The sequence below is a fragment of the Panthera tigris genome, chromosome A1 (genome assembly GCF_018350195.1).
Source record: "Panthera tigris isolate Pti1 chromosome A1, P.tigris_Pti1_mat1.1, whole genome shotgun sequence".
In the NCBI taxonomy this organism is placed as follows: Eukaryota; Metazoa; Chordata; class Mammalia; order Carnivora; family Felidae; genus Panthera; species Panthera tigris.
This window is the reverse complement of record NC_056660.1, coordinates 132099250-132121245: the sequence shown is the minus strand read 5'-3', so window position 1 is coordinate 132121245 and position 21996 is coordinate 132099250. Positions and strand designations below refer to the sequence as shown.

Genomic DNA, 21996 nt, shown 5'->3' with positions numbered 1-21996 from the left:
CTGTGTTTATTTATTTATTTATTTATTTATTTATTTATTTATTTATTTTTAATGACAGACATATTTAAAGAGTTCAGGCCAGTGATTTTATAGAAAGTGCCATATTCTTGATTTGTGTGACTGCTTCCTCATGATTAATTTGAGGTTAAAGTTTGGTGTGAAGCCTACAAAAATAATAACATAAATAAAAGTGTACCATTTATTGCACTATGGTAGGAGGCACATAATTTCAAGCTATCCATTAATGGTGATTGTAAGTTTGATATCTTAGGGTGGTAACCACCATATCTCTCTTATTATTCCTTTTCTAATTAAAAATTATCTGTAGGGTCAGATCATGTGAATATCCATTCCCCAATAATCTTTTACTCAATGTTTTACCATCCATTCATGATATTTCCTTGACTTAGTAAAATGCTGATTGCTATAAAATGATGATTTTCTGATTTTATAATTTTATTTACATATATTTCCTCACATATTTCTGTAGAGAAGAGCTTATTTCTGTAGAGAAGAGCTTCTTTCCATTCCCTCATTTTTCCTTTCCTCCTCCTTCTCCCTCCCCCAACTCTTTTGAGTATCATTATGGACTCATGAATTTTTAAAACCCTATTTAATATGTTATAATAAATGACCATAATCATTATTTTTGGCACTTCTATTATTCCATATTTAGCTGGTGGGAGCCCCTTTAAACTGGCTATGTGTCTTGTTTTTGGGTACTTTCTTACTTTCTGAGACATCAAGGTATTCCACACTGCCTTGTGTTTTCTCTGCCCTGGACCTGAGCCCAGCTATTTCTACAGGTAGCTCCTGTTCTTATTAGTGGAGAATAGAATTCAGAAACCAGGATCTGGTTGCAAGACATGATCATTGCTACTGAAGAAGTGTTAGTGCTTCTTCAGTAAACAGAGCTAGGAAATAGAATTTTTAAAAAGGCATTGGTTTATACAGATATCTTCATAGAAATCTCTCTTACCATTCCCGTTTTGTATGGATTTCTGTTCTTCCAGAATGAAAAAAGCTGCCATCTAATACCACCAGTATATTTACTCATTAGCTCTACCCTTCAATATTCTTCAGTTGATAGTCTGATGTCAATATTCTACGACTAGTAAGCCTACTAAGTAAACTTCGGTTTCTTTGCAAATTTTTTTCTCCTTAGAATCCACCTCATTAAAAATATATACTCAGCATACTGTACTTGAAATTCACTTGAACTCTTGTTGATACACGGCATCATTTGTTTCTGTTTTACTCCATTTGAAGGTTTGTTTTTTTACCCTTTTTGAAGTCTCATTCCCATTTTTATCCTAACTACCCCATGCCACCCATCCTCTGTGACAGTGAAACTTTTCTTAAAAGTTTGATTTCTGAACCATATTAATGTTTTCCATAAAATTAAACTAACAGGATTCATCAGTAATAATGACTCTCTTTATCCTTAATAATACTTTTTGTTTCATTTCTGATATTAGGGTTTCTACATCAGCTTTTTTTTTGCTTGGTTTTCAGTTGGCCCAATTGCCTTTTTCTGTCCCTTTAATATGTATGTGATTATGTTTTAGGTGATATGTATACAGTTTGAGAAACTGATTTTTATCTAGTTTACTTTGTAATTGCTTTTAAGTTTGAGTTTTGTTTTTTTTTTAATTTTTTTAACGTTTTATTTATTTTTGAGACAGGGAGAGACAGAGCATGAACAGGGGAGGGTCAGAGAGAGGGAGACACAGAATCTGAAACAGGCTCCAGGCTCTGAGCTGTCAGCACAGAGCCCGACACAGGGCTTGAACTCATGGACCGTGAGATCATGACCTGAGCCAAAGTCAGCCGCTTAACGATTGAGCCACCCAGGCGCCCAAGTTTGAGTTGTTCTTATGCTATGATATGTTCTGGCTTCTCTCTCCCCTTCTTTTTTTTATTTTTTGCCTTTTATTGTAATGATTTATTTTTACCTCATTTTTTCTAATTGTTTGGAAGTGATATATTCTATATCTCTTATTTTAATGGTCATTTAAAAAAATATTTATTTTTGAGAGAATGCAAGCGGGGGAGGGGCAGGGAGAAGGAGCCAGAGGATTCAAAGCAGGCTTCATGCTGACAGGAGCGAGCCTGATGTGGGGCTTGAACTCACAAACCATGAGATTGTGACCTGAGCTTAAGTTGGATGCTCAACTGACTGAGCCACCCACGTGCCCCTTAATGGTCATTTTTAGTGGCCATCTTTGTCATGCTTGTTAGTGTGTGTTGAATGTTGAGTCGCTAAACCCATACCTCTTTTTCATGTGAACTACCAAATTGGGTTTGTTGAATTCTATACTTTCACACTTAAATTTTTTTTTCACTAAAAGAAAGGAGGCTATATGTTTATTTTTTTTTTTAGTTTATAACCTAATTTGAAAAGAAAGGGTCTCAGTCATGCTATATGAAGAAAAATTGACAGAAAATTGGACTCACCACCACATTTCCTTTATAGCCTGCCAGCCACCCGTCACTCACACCACAGGAACCTAAGCACTGTTGAGGCCAGGAATCTTATTTTTAGTTATTTATTTGTTTGTTTACTTAAAATTTTTTTTAATGTTCATTTATTTTTGAGAGAGAGACAGAGTGTGAGCTGGGGAGGGACAGAGAGAGAGGGAGACACAGAATCTGAAGCAGGTTCCAGGCTCTGAGCTGTCAGCACAGAGCCCAATATCGGCCTTGAACCCAGGAACTGTGAGATCATGACCTGAGCCAAAGTCGGACACTCAACCGACGGAGCCACCCAGGCACCCCTATTTTTATTTATTTTTTTATTTGAGAGAGAGAGAGAAAGAGAGGATGAAAGAATCCCAAACAGGCTCCACTCTCAGCACAGAGCCTGATTGATGTGGGGTTCGATCTCATGAACTGTGAGATCACGATCTAAGCTGAAACCAAGAGTCGGTTCTTAACCAACTGAGCCACCCAGGCGCCCCCGGAATTGTTATTTTGATTAGTGCTCTATCCATTAGGCCTAGAAAAGTGTCTGTGCATTAGCTAGACCTTGATAGATATATGAGTTGAATGAATAAATAAGAACTATTTATTCTGGAATAAATAGAAGAATGAATAGGGCAGTAGTGGGATGGAGGGCAGGAGACGTTATGGAATGTTTTAGTTTGAAGGGCTCGCATGTAGAACAGTCATTCTGCTTATTTAGTCATTCTGCTTATGGCCTTGAGGGTTGAAGTGGGCACTATAACAGGGAAACAGAGGGCTGTCTACTCAAGATTGTGTACAGGAAGAGGAAGTGGCTTGATTATACTGTCAGGCCCCAGTTATTCCAGGAGAGATTTGTTAGAGGTAACCTAGAAGGGATTCAATAGTGCTTAATTGCTCTGAGATTCTGTGCTCAGTGGATGGAATGCATTGCCATCCTTTGTTTGCAGCCAGATTCTGGCACACGGGTAAGTTAGATTTTCATCTTAGACTTGCCAGATGATGATCTTAACCCTACTAGTAAAGTGATCATTTAACAGCATACCCCTGGGTAGCCATTTGCCACTGTCTCTCACTCTGCATTCTCCTCTAGTAATTCCTGGTGTTTTCAGTTTTCTGTTTGGGCAAATTCAAAAGGCAATAAGTAGGTAGATCAGTTGTATGATTCACTTATTTGTCTTTTCTGTAGGAAAGCACACAGTGAAAGGTGGCCTGCATATTTTCTCTGAATTATTTTTTAATTGTTTTAATGTTTACTTTTGAGAGAGAGACAGAGAGGTAGAGAGATGGAGACACTGAGTCCTAAGCAGGCTTCAGGCTCTGAGCTGTTAGCACAGAGCCCGATAGGGGGCTTGAACTTACAAACCACGAGATCATGACCTGAGCTGAAGTCAGACGCTTAACCAACTAAGCCACCCAGGAGCCCCTGAATTTTGTTTTTGAGTTATCTTTTTGATTGTAGAATTATCTTGGTTTGATTTAGATATTTACTGGAAGTTATATGCAAAGTGGGACAAGGAAAATATAGTTTTATTAGTACTAATCTCAATTAGTGCCTTGAGGCAGCTTGTAATAAATATCTCTTCTCTTTCTCTTAGGGCTGCTGCTCAGAGTAAATTAGGTCACTACACAGATGCAATAAAGGATTGTGAGAAAGCAATAGCAATCGATTCAAAGTACAGCAAGGCCTATGGGAGAATGGGGTAAGTTCTGGCAAAATGTTCAAAGTAGTACCAAGGAGTATCAAATATGCTGTTCTTAATGGCTTGGTTTTCAATTTCCTGCTTAAATATTGCATTCTCTATTAGGAGGATAAATATAACATTGAGAGAGGAAATGACTGCAATTTCTATGACTTGGGATAGAGATGATCAGTTGTATGATGAATGGTTGGTTGTTGGAGAAAATAATACAACCTTACTCAGTAGACTCACTTCCTGTTCAAGGCCACAAATCTCAAATGAGCACTCAATATCTTGGCAGACAATGCTACTATACTTGCTTCCAAATTCACCTTACTACGCTGAGTGGCTGCTTCTCACTTTTTCTCTCTTCAAATTTCTACCATACCCTCTATGGCAGCTCTCAGCTGATGGTATTGCCTTGCACTTAACTAAGAAAATAGATCCATGTAGAAGAAAAATAACTCTTCCTACTTCTGAATCAACCAATCTACTTGCATTTATATCCTCACAGACTGCCTTTTATTCCTTTTCAAATGGGAGGGTTCTTATCTAAGACTTCATTCATGCCTTAGGTCTTATCCTTTTGTACCTTCTTCAGGACTTTACCCTTGGAGTCCTCTCCTTTATCTTCTGCAACACAAGGTTGTCTCTAACAGCGGCAGTGACTGCGCGTGGAAAGGTCCTAGAAAATAACCCACTGGAACCAAGATTTTACTCCGCGAGGCCATTTCCCAGCTCCTCTTTTTCTGCATTGTCCCCATGGCTGGCTGGGTTTGCTCCCTCATCTCCCTCATGTCTCATTTGCTCTCCACTCACTCCAATAAGGCCTTTGTCTCTATCACTGTGCTGACAGCCCTGTTCAAGGTCACCAGTTGTCTGTATTTTGCCAAGGCCAGTGTTCGTTTCTGTATCCTTACCCTGCTCCATGTTTTAGTATTTGGCACAAGTAACTTTTTTTGTAAGATTATTTAAGTAATCTCTCTACCCAGTATGGGGGCTTTGAACTCACGAGCCCAAGATCAAGAGTCACATGCTTTTCTGACTGAACCAGCCAGGTGCCCCAGCATGATTGACTCATTTTTGAAATACTTTATTCTCTCTGCTTCTCTGTCATCATACTTCCTAGTTTTCCTTCTCCTTCACTGGATGCTCTTTCCTCGTCTCTCTTACTGTTTCTTCCTTCTCTACTGCCTCTAAATAATGGCGTACTTCAGGGCTTTCTCTCCTGCTGCTGTCGTTTGTCTGTTCTCTCTTCTGATTCTGTCCTGTCCCATGCTTTTAAATTCCATTTTAAGTCCGTACTCATTATTCATGGAGTCTGTATTCATGAATTTGCCTACATGCTGCAATTTGTTTGCAACCCCCAAATCAATACTCACTGTGCTTTGGTGGTCATTCACAGAAGGGTGAAAAATTTCAGTCACTTGTCTATCATGCCAGTTCTCCGCAGAGGTCTGATAAAGCTCTGCCTTTTTGTTTTAGCTCTAGGCTGTAAACAAGTGTCCTTTTCACAGTTTTTTTAGTGCTGTATTTTTTTTTTTTTTTTTTTTGCTTTTTCATGCCTTTTGTGGTTGATTTCCTGTTTACACTGGCCCCCACATGTAGGCTGAAGTGTTGTCTAGTGTTCCTAAGCACAAGAAGGCTAGAATGCACCTTATGAAGAAAATACATGTGTTAGATAATTCTTGATCGGAAATGAGTTAGTGCTGTTGACTGTTAGTTCATTGCTAATGAATCAGTAATATATATTAAATAAGGTTTCTTTAAACAGAAACACATGTAAAATAAGATTATATTTTGACCTATTGATGAAAATGTTGTAACCAAAAGCTCACAGGATCCCAACCCTGTATTTCCTCTAGGAGGAGTTGTTCATTATTTACTAACTTAGTGTTTGTGGTGACTTTATAGAATTTAACTACTGTTATTAATGAGACTCAGCTTTGTTTGATGGAGCTCTTAAGTTATATGCCTGAATTCCATACTCATATATTCAATTACTTTTCATCTCCACCTAGATATTTAATAGGCATTTAAAGCTTAACATGTCCCCAAAAGAACTTTTGTTCCCTTCTTAAATCTTCCCCATCTCAGTAAATGGTGTCATCATTCACCTATACCCAGTGCTCAGGTCAAAAGCCTAGGAGTCTCCTTCATTCTTATTACACCTGACACAACTAATTCTATCAGCAAGTCCTGTCAATTCTGGTTTCCATAATCAGTACTACGTATCTTGAATGCTGTCTTGTTTATAGCCCTAGTCAAATTATCATCTCGTAAATAGGCTATTGCAGTAGCTTCATAACTGGTGCCCTTGCTACCCTTCCACCCCCACCCATGTCAGTCTTCTGCAGAGAAGCCAGAGTGAACATTTTAAAACATAGATCAGATCTGTCATTCCATTGCAACCAGAATAAAATCCAGACTCCAAACCACAGTCATATATGATCTGGCACCTAATTATTCCCTGATGTCATCTCTTTCCACACTTTATTTTCTGTGCTTCCTCCTCATCAGCTTTTGTCCCGTTCCTTGAGCCTTCTCAGGGCCATTGTGTTTGCTGTGTCTTCTCTTTAGATGCCCCTCCTCTGATTTTCATGTGGCTGCCTTCTTCTCATCACTCAGGTCTTTTTAGTGTGCCTGTCTTTGAGGAGCTCCCCTATTCATTCTCCTTAATATTACTATTTTTTTTTTGTTTTCTTATTGCTTATTTTCCCAGGGAGGATGAAATTTTCTTAAACTCAAGGACTTTTCCTTTCTCATTGTGAACTATAAAGTAGTCTCTGGTATGCAGTAGGATTTCAATAAATACTTATTGACTGTTGATTAGTTGAGGACTCTGATGACGTATCTTTCATGGTTGACAAGTAGAAAACAAATTAGGTCCTAAGAACTTTTCTTTGGTTAGGCCCTGTATTCTGTCTAGATCAGAAGTCTGGGAGGCAAGTCGTCCAAGAAAGAATTGGGGTAATTTATTAAAAATGAACATAGAACAAATAAAAAACGTCAGTACTTTCTCTCCATATACACCATTATTATGTAGTTCTGAAGTAATTGTCTGATAAATAAATTCTACTAACTAGGTAGCGAAAATATAAAAATTTAGTAACTAACTCTTTGATCTGTGCCTGGGATATGTGTTGAGTTGTAAAGGGTGCTAATTTTATTTACTTGACAATAAACATGTCTTGTTCAGGAGAAGCTTGCTGATACCTCATAGCCCATTTTTATTTTTTATTTTTATTTCTATTTATTTTTTTTAATTAAAAAAATTTATTTTAATGTTTATTTATTTTTGAGAGAGCATGAGTAGGGAAGGGGCAGAGAGAGAGGAAGACACAGAATCTGAAGCAGGCTCCAGGCTCTGAGCTGTCAGCACAGAGCCCGCTGTGGGCTCGAACTCAGGAACTGCGAGATCACAACCTGAGCCGAAGTTGAACGTTTAACTGACTGAGCCACCCAGGAGCCCCTATTTTTACTTTTTTAATGGCAAATTGACATTTATTGTGGCTCAGTGTCCCTGCTAGGAAGAAGGAAGAAAGTGGGACATTAGGAAGCACAAATCTAGTTCAGAGTTCTTGAAATGGTTTTAGCTTCATGGAGTTAAAATGGCCACAGGATTGTTAGCTCTCATCTTTGTGGAGCTTTATCATTCATAAGGCAAATTACTTCACATATTAGGCTTAAAATTGGAAGGGTAGGTAAGAGTCATTTCTAAGCATTAAATTCATGATTCATAGGACAGCCACGTTTGTCAGCAAGCAGAATAGATAAAGTCCAGACTTACGAATCTTGGAATTAGAAGGAATTTTAGTGACACTTCTGTGAATCATAGTACAGTGAATAAGTTAAATGTGTAGTCTGGATTCACATCGAATACTGAGACAGATGTTTCTTTGTGATGTTCTTTAATCATATCTTATATTTTATTCTTTTCAGACTGGCCCTCACTGCCATAAATAAATTTGAAGAAGCAGTTACAAGTTATCAAAAGGCATTAGATCTTGACCCTGAAAATGATTCTTACAAGTCAAATCTGAAAATAGCAGAACAGAAGTTAAGAGAGGTATCTAGTCCTGTAAGTTATTAATGCCAAGTGAGGGAAATATTTTCTCTCATTCACAATTTATTAGAATCAAATTTTAGTGGTTAGAATAATTCTCAGATTTAATTGTTTTACAGACAGGAACTGGATTGAGCTTTGACATGGCTAGCTTAATAAATAATCCAGCCTTCATTAGTATGGTGAGTATATTTCCTTTTCTGCTCTGCTGGCTGTTTTCCATAGAGTTATATGGTTCCCAAACTTGAAGAAACAAATAGGGGAGCTTTTGTAGAGGTGGTGGGGGTAACAGCAGTAGAATGGTCATATAATGCTCTGGCTCAGGTATGGATCTCTTTATGAGAAAGCCATGGATGGACTTTAGGAAGCCCATGGATTCCCTGAAATTATATATAAAAATTTGTATACATGTACGTATATGCATTTTTCTAGAGAGAACTGTTTTTTTTTCATCTGATTGGTGAAGGGGTCTGCAAATCTACAAAAGACTAAAAACAACTCTTTTACGTGAAAGTGGCCTTAGGAAGATCCCTAATAATGGAGGTCTGATCTAAGGAGTTTGGCTGTGGTGGTTCCCTAAGCTCTCCTCTCAACATGGTCTGCTTCCTTCCTTTCATAAGAGTTTATTTGAACTTTTAGTATAATTCTCCTTTGTATGTACTTCATCCTACAAAACAACAAAATCACTCATGGATCTTTTTGAAAACATATATGTTCTGGTCCAAAATGTGGAAACTCTGATTTCATGGGTCAGGGATATTACCTGGGTAATCTGTAATATTTCTGGCTGAGAATCATTCATTCCACCACATGCCATGCCCTTGGAAGGTTGCGGTACTAGTGTTTGCCTTTGGTTCCTTCAAAAAATGTTGTCATGCATCCACAAAAATCTTCATTTGAGTTGAAGTGCATGGAGAGCTCATTTCCAGTGAGTTAAAGAAGTCTTTTGAACATTTAGTAGGTTTGTAGCAATTGGTAGTTGAAATCTTTGTAGACAGTAGTTAATTAGGACTTGCAAATAATTCAGGAACTCTCTTCAAGTCTCAGGATTGAGCCCATCAAATTTAAGTTGGTCTTTCGGTTTACATGTCAACAATTATATGTCTCTTTGTAGGTTTTGTGACATTTTTAAGCATTGTTACTCATTTGCGGGTGTCAGGTTATGCTCTTGAAGCAGGATGTGAAAATGGATTTCTTATACTTTCAGATTTGGTTTAGCCAAAATCTGCTTTGGATGCTGTGCACCAAAGTGAAGTGTTGCAAAAGGTGTGGGTAAAAAACATACTGTGTGACTTGTATAAAGAGTCAGGTTGATAGAGAGTCAGGCTTTTTGGAGAAAGCTATTGAAGTTACAAAGCCCTTTTTCATGTATGAGGGAAGTAAAGGGCTGCCTTCCTCTCTAGCCCACAGAGAAAAGGCTTTTCTGGCCTTCTTAGCTTTCTAAATGGCCCTCAGTTTGGAAGACAGTAGACTGGGGTCTGACATGCCAGGTAAAGAAGGCTGTATGGTTTAGGAAGTAACTGTACTGAAGCCAGTGGAGGGGAGATGTGTTTCCTGTGGACCAAGGTGAGCACATGTGCTCATAAGATAGTCCTGTGTGAATCTGCCCAGAAAGGTTTCCAATACAGAGCCTCAGGACTAGAGGGCTGTGAAGAACCTGGGACTACAGTGTTCTTCATACTGTCCTTCCAGAAAGTTAATTATCTTTTTCAGAGAATGGACGAGAAATGCCCAGATTGGTGGGGGTGGGGGAAGTTTCTGCAGGACCTCAAAAGTGCCGCTATAGAGAACCAGAGTAGTTTTAAACAACTTGCACACCCACTGAGCACAGGTGCAGAACCACTGAGCTAGTACCAGTCATCAAAGAATTTGCCTGCACCTGTGACTCTCTTCCTTCCCACAGAGCCAGGACTCTTGCCTAACAAGCTGGGAGAAGAGGCATAGAGGCACTGTGGTGAAAAAAGAGCAGGCAACTGGCCCACCTCTAGTAGGCCCATGTTTGGGAGGTGAAACGTTTTGCCTGTAAATGAATTTTATGTATTTGGTTATTACAGTGAGCAAGAAGTGAATTCCGGAGGTTGTTTTCTACCTTAGAGTGACTAGAGGACTGCATACTTCAAAGTGGCCAGAAAAGCTCTAGCATCTCCTCTGTATCTCTTCTACGTCCCAGAGACTAGAAGAGGGTGAACTGCTTTTGCAGAATCAGATAAAAAGGTCTGTGAAAGGAGCACCTGGGTGTCTCGTTCAGTTAAGCGTTCTACTCTTGATTTCAGCTCAGGTCATGATCTCACGGTTTGTGAGTTAGAACCCCACATCAGGCTTTGTGCTAACAGCACAAAGCCTGCTTGGGATTCTCTCTGTCTCTCTGTGCCCTTCTCCCACTCATGCTCTTTCTTGCTCTCTATCAAAATAAACTAAAAAAAAAAAAAAAAAAGATTGTGAAATGAAATGCTTTATATTTATAGCTTATAAATCCTGGTTTTCCTGCATAATGTCCATAGCACTCATGTGTTGGTACCAGAAGCACCAATCCTGAAACTTAAGGAGAGTTATTGAATTGTTGGCAAGTCAAACAGTTCTCTTTATGGTAATGAGAGCACGTGATGGCTTCTCCCAACACCTTGTTTAGGGTCAGTGAATGAAAAATTACTGTCTACAAAGATTTAGACTCCATTTAAATTTTACATGAACATTGTTGATGGAACAAATTTGAGGCAAAAAAAATTGTTATGCTTTCAAAACGAAAAGTTATACAAGTGAGTGCATGCATGAATAGAATTCTCCTCCTACTGTAAGCACAGGAACGATTAATACTGCTGAGACCCATGGAGCAAGGTCACATCTCCTAGAGTCCTCTTTTGAAGGAGACCCTCAAGGGTAGAAGATTCTTTAGCCATATTTTTAAAGTTTTTATTTTTCCTGTTGGCTTTATTGATCTGGTCAGTAGTAGGAAGTAAACTGCTTAGTTTATTATAGTGTTTGTAACCTCTTTATCCTTGCAATATACTTTCATTGCCATTTTTTCTAGTACTTCTCTATTTTTTACCTTCCCACTTTGTTGAGTATGCTAAAACTCTAGAAAATGTTACTATATACTGGTTTTGCTTTCATTCTTTTTTTTCCAAGTCTTTGTTAAAGACCCATAAATATTAACTGCCTTTAATGGGAAATGCTGCTTTTCAATTCCAGGCAGCAAGTTTAATGCAGAATCCTCAAGTTCAGCAGCTGTAAGTATATTTTCCCTTTCCACCTACCTGCCAGGTTCCTAATTTGAGCACATCACCTCCAAAATGATAAGTGATAAATGATAGATGAATGCCAATTAGAACTGATAGCCATGCACATTTGACCTGACTTCCTACACAGGGCAGGTATATTTAGCTGATTTCTCCTTAGTCTGCTCGTTAAGAATATATACCAATCCTAGTGATCTATCTTTTGCCTATTCTAGAATGTCAGGAATGATGACAAATGCCATTGGGGGACCTGCTGCTGGAGTTGGAGGCCTAACTGACCTGTCTAGCCTCATCCAAGCGTAAGTGTTACTTAAATACAAATAGTAAAAAAGTTTGTTTTACAGCTTGCCTCTAAAGTGAGAGGACCAGGGTTTCCTTTTTAAAATTTTCTTTCACTGTTCTTATCAGTGGCCTCAGTAGTTATGCAATCTAGAGAAGTTTATAAATTGGAATTTTCAGACTGAAGGGCAGAAATCCAGAAGATCTGGATCCATGAAAAAGTTTTCTGGCAGATTTGAATAGCTACTCAAGGATGTAGATATAAGTCAAATATCTACTTAAAGAATGTATTAACTTATTAATTTAGGTGTATCTAAAAATCACATATTACATATATTAATGTTCTGACAATGTAGGAAACCATTTCATTTGAACTTTTCAGTGCATATGTCATCACTAAAGATACTTTTTGCATCTTCTCGTTACTTGAGCACACTACCTTCACTTCCACCCAAGTTAAGATACTTTTTTTTTGGTGTTTATTTATGTATTTTGAGATAGAGCAAGCATGTGAGTGGGGGAGGGGCAGAGAGAGAGACAATCTCAAGCAGGCTCTGTCAGCACAGAGCTCAATTGAGGCTCGATTTCCCAAACCGTGAATTCATGGCCTGAGCTGAAATCAAGAGTTGGATGCTTAAGCGACCGAGCCACCCAGGTGCCCCAAGATACTCTACTCTTTGAATTGATTTTTCAATCTGTGTGTCATGTTGTCACTGGAAATGTTATATGAAGACACAAATAGCATTTCCTTTTTTTTTTTCAATATATGAAATTTATTGTCAAATTGGTTTCCATACAACACCCAGTGCTCATCCCAAAAGGTGCCCTCCTCAATACCCATCACCCACCCTCCCCTCTCTCCCACCTCCCATCAACCCTCAGAGCATTTCCTTTTTTGATCACAACCATGTTACCCCGCTTAGAATAGTGCATTTTTACAGTGATCTTTAAGTGGCATGATTATAGTGATATGTAACACTTGTAATTGAGGGTTACACACTCAGGAATTTGTATTACATTTCTTTGCCTTTGTAAAAATCAGTTCTCTTAGGTGACATATAGGTGACCAGAATGGGTATGACACCTATCATACCTGATGACAAGAGAAATTCCTTGCCTTGTATTTGAGCACATACAATGAAAGCATGTACTTTTCAGCCCTTAGCTTATTTGTCGTGTGGATTGTATGCATTTCAGGGAGTCACTTTTTAGCATGGGTGTTTTGTTCCTTATAAAGAACACTGTGCTGTAATAATGCTATATGGAGGCATTGGTAAACTTGAAGATACTAAAGTCATGATTCTAAAACTTGTTTTTATAGAAAAGCTTCCCTCTGAGTAATACCCACATCCTTTGCAGTTCTTTTCGCATGGGTATTATGTGACTGGAAATTCCTAATTCATACCACTTTGCCTCTTTACTACAGGGGACAGCAGTTTGCTCAGCAGATACAGCAACAGAACCCTGAACTTATAGAGCAACTTAGAAATCACATCCGGAGCAGATCATTCAGCAGCAGTACTGAAGAACATTCCTGACTTGACCAGGGACCCTAGCCCAGAGCACAAATGATTATGGCTCTTAAATGTTTGCTGTAGATAGTGGCCAAAACAAAGACACCTAAAGAATCAATCTGTCTAGATGATAGGTTTATCATAAACAGACTTGAACATGACTCCTTTGTAAACAAATGATCATTAGCCCTGTTGAGTGCTAGTATAGTACTGAACAGGGTTCCATTTTCAAATCAAATCATCATCATCATATTTGTATATTAGACCTAATAGCAGAGTATATTTATTGAACAGTAGCGCTGTGTGTTGGCAAGTTCTCTAGCTCCAAACTCCCTTAAGCAGACTTTTTTGAAAGATGGGGATGACCAAGAGGAAAGGTTTCTCATGCTGATTCAGGAGAAATATACGGCCATGGAACAGCATGTTTGGAGAGAAGAAATTTGTTGCCTAGTTTTAGCTCTGATAGTGCTATCAGTACTGAATATCTATCACAGGGGCCAGTACTGTCCTTAATGCTGCTTGCTCTGATGGGGAACAAGGAATACTAAGAGCTGGTGAGAAGCAGCATTTGGTGCAAGGGTTGTTTTGAAATGAAAAATAGATGCTGTGAATGTACAGAAGGTGAAAGTAGGATGTTCAGGTTGTTTGCATAGTTCTTAACCAATCTTGCCTGCAGTTTGATCTTGATAACGTTAGCATGGCCAATTACTCTAAGTACATAATCAAATACATTTAGAAATCCTTAATGGTACTGGTTAGGTCCATTGTATAACTATTCAATTTAACTAGCACAATTTCCCCAATGGTGACCTTACCATGGAAACTCTTAAATATATTTACATTTAAATAAGCCAGTGGTTTGATTCTCAAGTTAAGGATTTTCTAAGTGGCATTTAATTATGTACCTATAAATACTGATTTTTTAAAACTAATTATTTGATGGATTATAAAAAGCTTCTATCACTAACATTGCTTGTTCATATAAACCTTTGCTATAATTTGGCTTGGCATGTTGCTTTTATGCTTCATCTTAATTTGATGCAATGTGAACATAACAGGGGACTTAAAATATTTTATTGACATCAGATCATAGTAGTTAATGAAGAGATATGGCATTAAGTATTAATGGCATGACTCTACAGTGATGAGAGACCACTTTAACTAGAATTTTTGTTAATTATGAAATTGGTAAAGTTGGGTGAACACATAATCATTTCACGAGTGTTGTGAGAGAAAACTGAAAAGTTAAGTAATATAAAATTAACTCAGTAATACTCATGATGATGAAGGCCTTACTATAACTGTTCTCCTCAAAAGACTAATAATGTGGTATCTACAAGGTTAAAAATCAACTCTTCCTTTCTTTCCTCTTGTGAGATTAGAACAGTGGTTCTGTAATTTCACTGTAAGAATTAAAAATGCAGATCCAGAGCCACACTTTCCATTTTTATTTAATAGGTCCTATAGTAACACCTAGGAATCACCATTTTAAACAGCATCCTACACGGTTCTGATGTAGGTCTAAGGACTCTAATTTAGAGTAACGGTAAGTTAGAGATTTCTCCTCAGACCAGCAAATACCTCACTGCCTGTGCTCAGCTTACAGGGAAAACCCATAGGAATCTACAGTCTGGCCAGAGAAGAGCAGGACTTAAATTTTAGGCCCTCTGAATTCAATATCCTGTATTCCATTTAAACCAACTTTATTGTTCATGAGGTTAAATTCAACTCCTAGTGTTCAAGCATAATACAGAATGAAGTACTAACTATTCACATGAAAGGACTGTGCTGAAAACAAAAGTGAAACCTGATCCACAATTAAAAATTAGCTACTCTTGGGGTACTTGGCTGGCTGAGTCCCTATAGCATGTGACTCTTGATCTCAGGATCATGAGTTCAAGCCCCATGTTGGGTATAGAGCTTACTTAATTAAAAATAGCTACTCTTATCCAGTGGTAAGAGAAAGTTTCTAGCAAAACTATCTTGAGTATATTAAAATGCTTTTAGATCATTAAAACTGGTAAGCCTTTAGTTGACTATGAAAATCGAGAAAATGCAAATCAACAGTACCAAAAGTGAAAGAGGGGATATCACTGCAGCCCTCCAGACTTTAAAGGGTAATCAGAAAATACAGTGACCATCTAGGCCTATATATTGGACAACTTACATTAAACACACAAATTCCCTGTAAGATAAAAGCTACCAAAGCTCAGTAAGGAAATAGATAAATCCCCCAGCAGAGCAAGCTATAGGCCCAGATGATTCCAATGGTAAATTCTGCCAAACACTTAATGGAAGCAATACTATCAATTCTACACTGTCAGAAAACAGAAAAAGAGAAAACACTTCTGACTCATTTTATTTAGCTATTACTATTACTCTGATACCAAAATCAGACCAAGGCATTATAAGGAAAACCATTTTAAAACAATGTCTTGATTTGCTAATATCTTTAGTTGGGACAGCCATTCTTTTACATGTAGAGCTGGTGTATTTCTTCCATTTCAACTTTCTGATCTGTTTCTTGGCTGATATACCACCTATAACAAATTCACTGTAGGTATCTGTCCACTTACCTGGATTTTTCCTCTCCAGATACCTTCATCACTTTGGAATCATTGCATTGCAAATTATTTCAAGAAAGTTTTGTGTAGTTGGACTGTGCTAAGTAATTATAAGGAACGCCCCAAATACTATACTGGCTGGTGTGGAACAAGAAAACAATGAATCTTTATATACATTCCCCTTAGGAATGACTGGCTTCCATTAACCACATTTCATTGTTGTAGCTATAGCAGTTATGATGCTATGTAAAACCTAAAAGGTCCTTTTTATGCAAATGACATTTTCATTTAATATATCAAATTGTTTATCTAATTTTTATAATATGATTTAAACAGATCCCTTCCAAGATGACGTTATCTAACCTTTACTTAAGGAATGGACGATGTTTATCATAAAAAGAGAGTTTATAATTAGATCAAATTATATAGCAGATTCCAAAAGACCATTATATGTTACTTTTAAAATCTGGAACAATGAAACACAAGGTTCAGTCATGAGAGGATACTTGAAAAGCAATCAAAATACACAGTGACTATCAAGTCTTATCATTTAATCAGTCTTATTCTGGAAGACAGACTTCAACTTTACACTGCTTTTACTTTATTTTGCACAGATTTCATTATTAGTGCAACTTAAGGGGCAAATCTCATTCTGAATATAGCTTTCACTTTGGACCAAATAATTTGTCATGGCAATAAATAATTATGCATTTAAGAAAAACAAATTTTTGTATTTGACTTAATACCTCTAACAGTTAAGCGATTCTATATACGTTCTTCAATTTCAACTTACCAAAATAAGTTTTTATTTAACAGTATAAGCTTTTGTTGTCCTTACAAAATATTGAAACTTACTATATTCATGTTGCAAAGTTGTTTACAATCTTTTTTTAAAAAATGTTTTTATTTATTTTTGAGAGAGAGAGCAAAAGCGGGAGAGGGGCAGACAGAGAGGAAGACACAGAATCCAAAGCAGGCTCCAGGCTCTGAGCTGTCAGCACAGAGCCTCACATGGGACTTGAACTCACAGACCTCGAGATCATGACCTGAGCTGAAGTTGGACACTTAACCGACTGGGCCGCTCAGGAGCCCCTCAAAGTTGTTTACAATATTAACTTTCTCACTGTTTTGTTCCTGACATAAGTAAATCAGTGTGATTACATCTAGAGATAGTTTTGTAGTAGTAATGCATGACTTAGAGTTCAAAATCAAATATCAGAAGGTAGAAAGCCTTTCAATATGCCTTATGAAAATAAGTCACTTGTTTTTCAATATGAAAAAAACCCAGGACTTTCTGGCTTTGAGTTAGAAAATTATCAGGTTTCTTAGTTAAAAGTTAATAGAATAATCAACAATCCAAGAAATTAAGCCAATTCTGATCTGCTGTTAGTAACTGAAATTTCGATCTGTTTATATGTACATACAAACAGATACATACAAATATAGTAACTTTGAAAACACTAGGAGAACTCATACTGTGTTTGCAATAAAGGTTACACAGGGACTACTCTAGTTGTTTTATTTACTTATTATTTTTACTATAGTTTTCAACTTTTTCTGCTGACTGAGGAGTTAGGGGAAAAATGGACTAATTGAAAAGTTTTAAATAAAGTATTATAATAATCTAAAGTTTTAAGAAACAGTTCTATATTCTAAGTCAAGGTCAGCAAACTATGGCCTGCGGGCCAAATCTGGCCAGCTGCCTGTTTTTGTAAATACTGCTGTGCTCTTTTTGCCTACTGGCTGCTCTCCTACTATAACAGCAGAGCTAAGAATTTTCAACAGAAACCACATTCCCTGCAAAGACAAATATTTAGTATCTGTCCCTTTACATAAAATGTTTGCTAACCCCTGTTCCAGATACTTGCTAGGGGTAAATGGCCTCAAATACAGAGCTTTTGGAGAACAAAGTCCAGTGGTGAGAAATGAAATCAAATAGGAGATGTATAGAAAATGTACAAATATTCTTTTAGAATATAACTCATAAGATAAAAATCAGTAGATGGCTGTTTTCAAAACAAATATTTAATATTTTAACTTTTGCAGGAAAGAAATTTAAATAATAGATACTTATTTTTGTTGTAGACTCAATCATTTCACAAAGGTGACAGAAATACAGAAAGTTCTGTTAAACTCAATGAAAAGCAGAACACTGGAAATTTTCTTCAGCTCTCCACTTTGATGGCCGAAGATACCACACAGACCTGTGCGATGTCATCATATTCATATGTTCTCTTTAAGAACGTGTCAGTTAGTCTTAAGCCGGAGACACTCTATTGAGAGAAAGATACCGGTGTAAAGTTTCATTCATTGGTAATTTATCAGAGGAAAAAAATGGAAATAGTAAATGACCACTGGTTAACAGTCCCCAAATACTGAAAAGATAGCGTACCTGCAGTCCCTGTACTGAAGACAGGAGAGTAAGGGCAAGGCAGAGAGAGGAACTTGGATGTAGCTTTCCAAGCTGTCTTCCTGAAATGCCACACCAGTGGATAGAATTGGTATTGCACATTTCCAAAACCAGATCCATAGTCCTTTCACTGCTGGAGGAATCAGAAAGACAGGAATAAATCTTGTTCCTTTCACAAAGCGGTTCTGTGATATTTCTTCCACTAGTTCCAATGAAATTTGTTTTCGGGGTGTCCAGAAGAATAAAAGTGGAATCAGAAATAAAAAGCTATAATGTCGTTTTTATTTCACTTGAGACAACCAGGAAAATGAAAGATATGGCGTCTTCTAGGGTTTAAAGCACTGAGACTGATCTGCCTGTCTGGATATAAGCCTTCTGGTTCTATTATTGAATCCTGGCTCCCTGGTGCTGATCTGTTGGCAGCTTTGCCATTTCTCTGGGAAACTTCCAGACATCTGTGTCTCACCTTGTTGCTATGCTTCCTTCCTATTTCTGTTAAGTATTCTACAGGAAAGACAAAGATAAACTGAGCCTTTTGCTATTTAATCTATGTTCCTTTACCCTGCAGGTAAAACGACAGACAAGATTTCTAAGTAAATACTATCCACGTTTGTTCAGTGTTCATGTGAAAAAACTGCTTCTGCTTATAACTGATAGCACCAGTTTAGCTTAAAACATGTAAAGTTAAAAATAACTTTCAATGAAGGTATACACTTTTTTTTTTTTTTTTTTAAATTACCAAAGGCTCATAGTAAAAAATAGTCCTCTGGCTCTACCACCATTTCTGACCACACTCAACTGTTTGACCTCTTTTTATCCTCTCATAGTTGGCTCCATATTTTAAATATTTATTTAAATTGCAATTTATACATTCTTTCACATACTCATTTAATGATATTTAGCTTTATATGTATCTATCTCTGCAACAAACATTTGAAGTATCCATTATGTGCCATAGACCAGGTTAGATGCACTACATGAATTTTGTCAGTACATTTCACAAAAAGCCAGTTACTGTATATTGTGTGTATGTGTCTGTGTGTAGGTGGGTGGCAGTGGTAGGGGTCCTATTTTTATAGATAAGGAAACTGAAGATCTAAGAAACAGGTGGTTTTTAGAAAACTTCAATCACCTAACATGAATTTTATTTTTTACAGTGGTTTGTCATTTGGTCATTGGTTTGCTATACCTCAAAAAATTTAAACAAAAAATCCAAAAGCACACTTATACAGAAAGGGTTTTCACCCCATGTGAGTTGCTGTTTACTGAACTCCAATGACATGGCAGGCAGTGCATTTACAATGCTAGGGAAGACATGGTCCCTTCTGTTGAATAATGCACAATTTAGTAAAGAGAAACTAAAAGCCACAGCAATACATGAGTGTCACTAAAAAACTATATTAAAATTTGCTGTGACAGAAAGGAATGATTAACCGTGTGGGAGGGTCACTAGCTTCAGAGGGAGGGAGTATTTTTATAATTGTCATGGATGGGTATTTCCTATATCAAAGTTGGAATGGATATGGAATTTTAAAAGATTATACATTCAGACTATGTGCATTGGGATTCATCACTGCAATAGTATCAAAGTGCCACAACGAATAATACATCCCAAGTAGAAATAGAAGTTGTACCAAAAGTGATAGGACTGGACTTTAATCCTCAGTTTTGTTGGCTTCAAAGCTCTGTGCTCTTTGCATCCCAATAGCTAGATTATACTCTCTATTATAAGGCTCTATTTTCCAATCTATAATTAAGTGACCCCTTGTATTAAATTCGTGACAAATTACTTTCTTAATACTAAAGATAAAATCCAGGTATAAGTATGCCTCAGAAAAATCTATCTTACAATGTTAAATCTGTAATGTATCATTCCATCAGAATGTACTAGTTTATGTTTTAATAATCTGAAGTGTGAGGAAGTGCAAAAAATGAAAACAGCATGGGCTCTCAAGTCAAATACACCTGGTTTCAAATTCTGGCCCCATCTTTTCTAGCTCTCTCAGCTTGACTAAGTTACTTAACCTCTGAACTGGCTTTGTATTACATAAAATGTGAATAATTCGTATCTACCTCGTAGGGTACAATGCATGAAGGAAATAAAATACAGAAAATGCCTAATAAAGTAAGACCTCAAAATATGTAATACATACAGTTAGCAGATGAAGAACTTTACAGTATTCAACATCAACCTCAGAGAAGGCTGTTTGTCAAGGAGAAACTTAAGAGAGCATAGTCAAAAGATTTTAATTCTCTTTGATGCAGTCGAGGGGGAAAGGACACCCATCCAGAAACACTGCCATTACCTGCAGTTTGTTATTTTACAGGTAATATGAAAAGGTTCTTCTAGGTTTACAGTATCAGGGATTGCCTCCAAAGACAACCTAACGTCTCCATAACCTGGAGCCTAGGAGAAAAAGCAATACAGTTAGCACACATCTATTAACAAAACTTTCCCACTTCAATAAAGGTGCCACATCAGCAAATTCAATCAACAGTTGTGGATCTCCAAGCTGATGTTCAGGAAAAATAATTCACAGTCATTCTAACTTCTTTTTTCTTTTTTTTTCTTTTCATCCTAACTTCTTTTGCTGCCATTGATTGCCTGTGGAATAATACTATGGACTCTGTGTTTGCTATAAATACTTCATGTTCAGTAGAGTTCAAATGAATCTCAGAGGTAAAAACTCAGTAAAGAAATTTCAATAGGTCTGATCTTAAAGGGATGCTTTCCAAAGATCCTGCAGCTTATACATATATAACTCTAAAAAGAAGGTTATTGCCTAAGCAGAAAAAGTAAGATTGTCTTGAAAAGATCCAGGAAAAAAATACATGTCTGTTCACAAGACACTCAAGCAGGGAAAAGACCACAGAAGCATCAAAGCCTGGAACATCCATGGCAAGATGATAGCTAATGCTGTATTTTATTTTATTATTTTTATTATTATTATTTTTTAACTTTTTAATGTTTAGTTTTGAGAGAGAGAGACAGAGCACAAGCTGGGGAGGGGCAGAGAGAGAGGGAGACACAGAATCTGAAGCAGGCTCCAGGCTCTGAGCTGTCAGCACAGATCCAACATGGGACTCGAACTCACGCACCATGAGATCATGACCTGAGTCGATGTCAGACACTCAACCGACTAAGCCACCCGGGCTTCCCTTAACTGCTATATTTTAAATTAGGTCCAGTGAAAATCTTTCTTTTTCCAATTATTACCTGACATAGTGAAAGAAAAGTAATTTTTAAATAATATATCAGAGCAGTTAATATTCAGCATAAAGGGATGATTCTGTAGCATAGTCTCACTAGCACAAAAGAAAGAAGATTGGGAGCCATCCCTGCTTTAAAAGCAGAAATTAGGAAAAGTATCCAAATAATGCTTATAAGACAACCTTAATGGAACTCACTCTCTGAATTTTAGATGACTCGGATTCTAAAAATCTTTTAAAAAGTCTGAACTGAGTTGGTGAATGTAGTAAGTCCAAGAGTTGCAGAACACTGAAAAAAAACCTTTTATGTAGTGGAAGTCAGATGAACAGTGAGCATGAAATACTACAGGAGGGAAAAATTGGTAAGTAGTAATTTACTTTCTGTTTAGTAGAGTAACAAACCATGTATTATGGATAAATTAATATTTGAACATTTTTCATCCATCTCACTATGAATTTTCTACCTAGAAATCAGTAAAATTATTAGTCTTTTATCTCTTATTCACTGGTAATAATAATACCTTTTACAAGTGCTGAGTTTTAGTAATACACCTAGGAAAATTTAAGTTGGT

General features: G+C 37.1%; 2 protein-coding genes across 7 annotated transcripts in view; one reads left to right on the top strand and one right to left on the bottom strand.

Moving 5' to 3' along the window:
* The window catches only part of SGTB (small glutamine rich tetratricopeptide repeat co-chaperone beta), a 43921-nt gene extending 30520 nt beyond the window's left edge, over positions 1-13401 (top strand). For 2 of the 3 annotated variants that reach the window (XM_007079890.3, XM_042987643.1), the window contains 6 exons: positions 4062-4166; positions 8088-8226; positions 8331-8393; positions 11401-11438; positions 11663-11746; positions 13153-13401. In XM_007079890.3, coding sequence (XP_007079952.1) covers positions 4062-4166; positions 8088-8226; positions 8331-8393; positions 11401-11438; positions 11663-11746; positions 13153-13264 — 541 coding nt within the window. In that variant the 3' untranslated portion in view covers positions 13265-13401. The remainder of the gene's footprint in view (positions 1-4061; positions 4167-8087; positions 8227-8330; positions 8394-11400; positions 11439-11662; positions 11747-13152) is intronic. The other variant, XM_015536572.2, reaches the window with a different exon arrangement.
* Positions 13402-16813: 3412 nt separating this feature from the next.
* TRAPPC13 (trafficking protein particle complex subunit 13) overlaps positions 16814-21996 on the bottom strand; it is a 40005-nt gene continuing 34822 nt past the window's right edge. For 2 of the 4 annotated variants that reach the window (XM_007079892.3, XM_007079894.3), the window contains 3 exons: positions 20521-20621; positions 18197-18347; positions 16814-18077 (listed from right to left, as the gene is read on the bottom strand). In XM_007079892.3, coding sequence (XP_007079954.1) covers positions 17970-18077; positions 18197-18347; positions 20521-20621 — 360 coding nt within the window. In that variant the 3' untranslated portion in view covers positions 16814-17969. The remainder of the gene's footprint in view (positions 18078-18196; positions 18348-20520; positions 20622-21996) is intronic. The other 2 variants (XM_007079893.3, XM_007079895.3) reach the window with 1 other exon arrangement.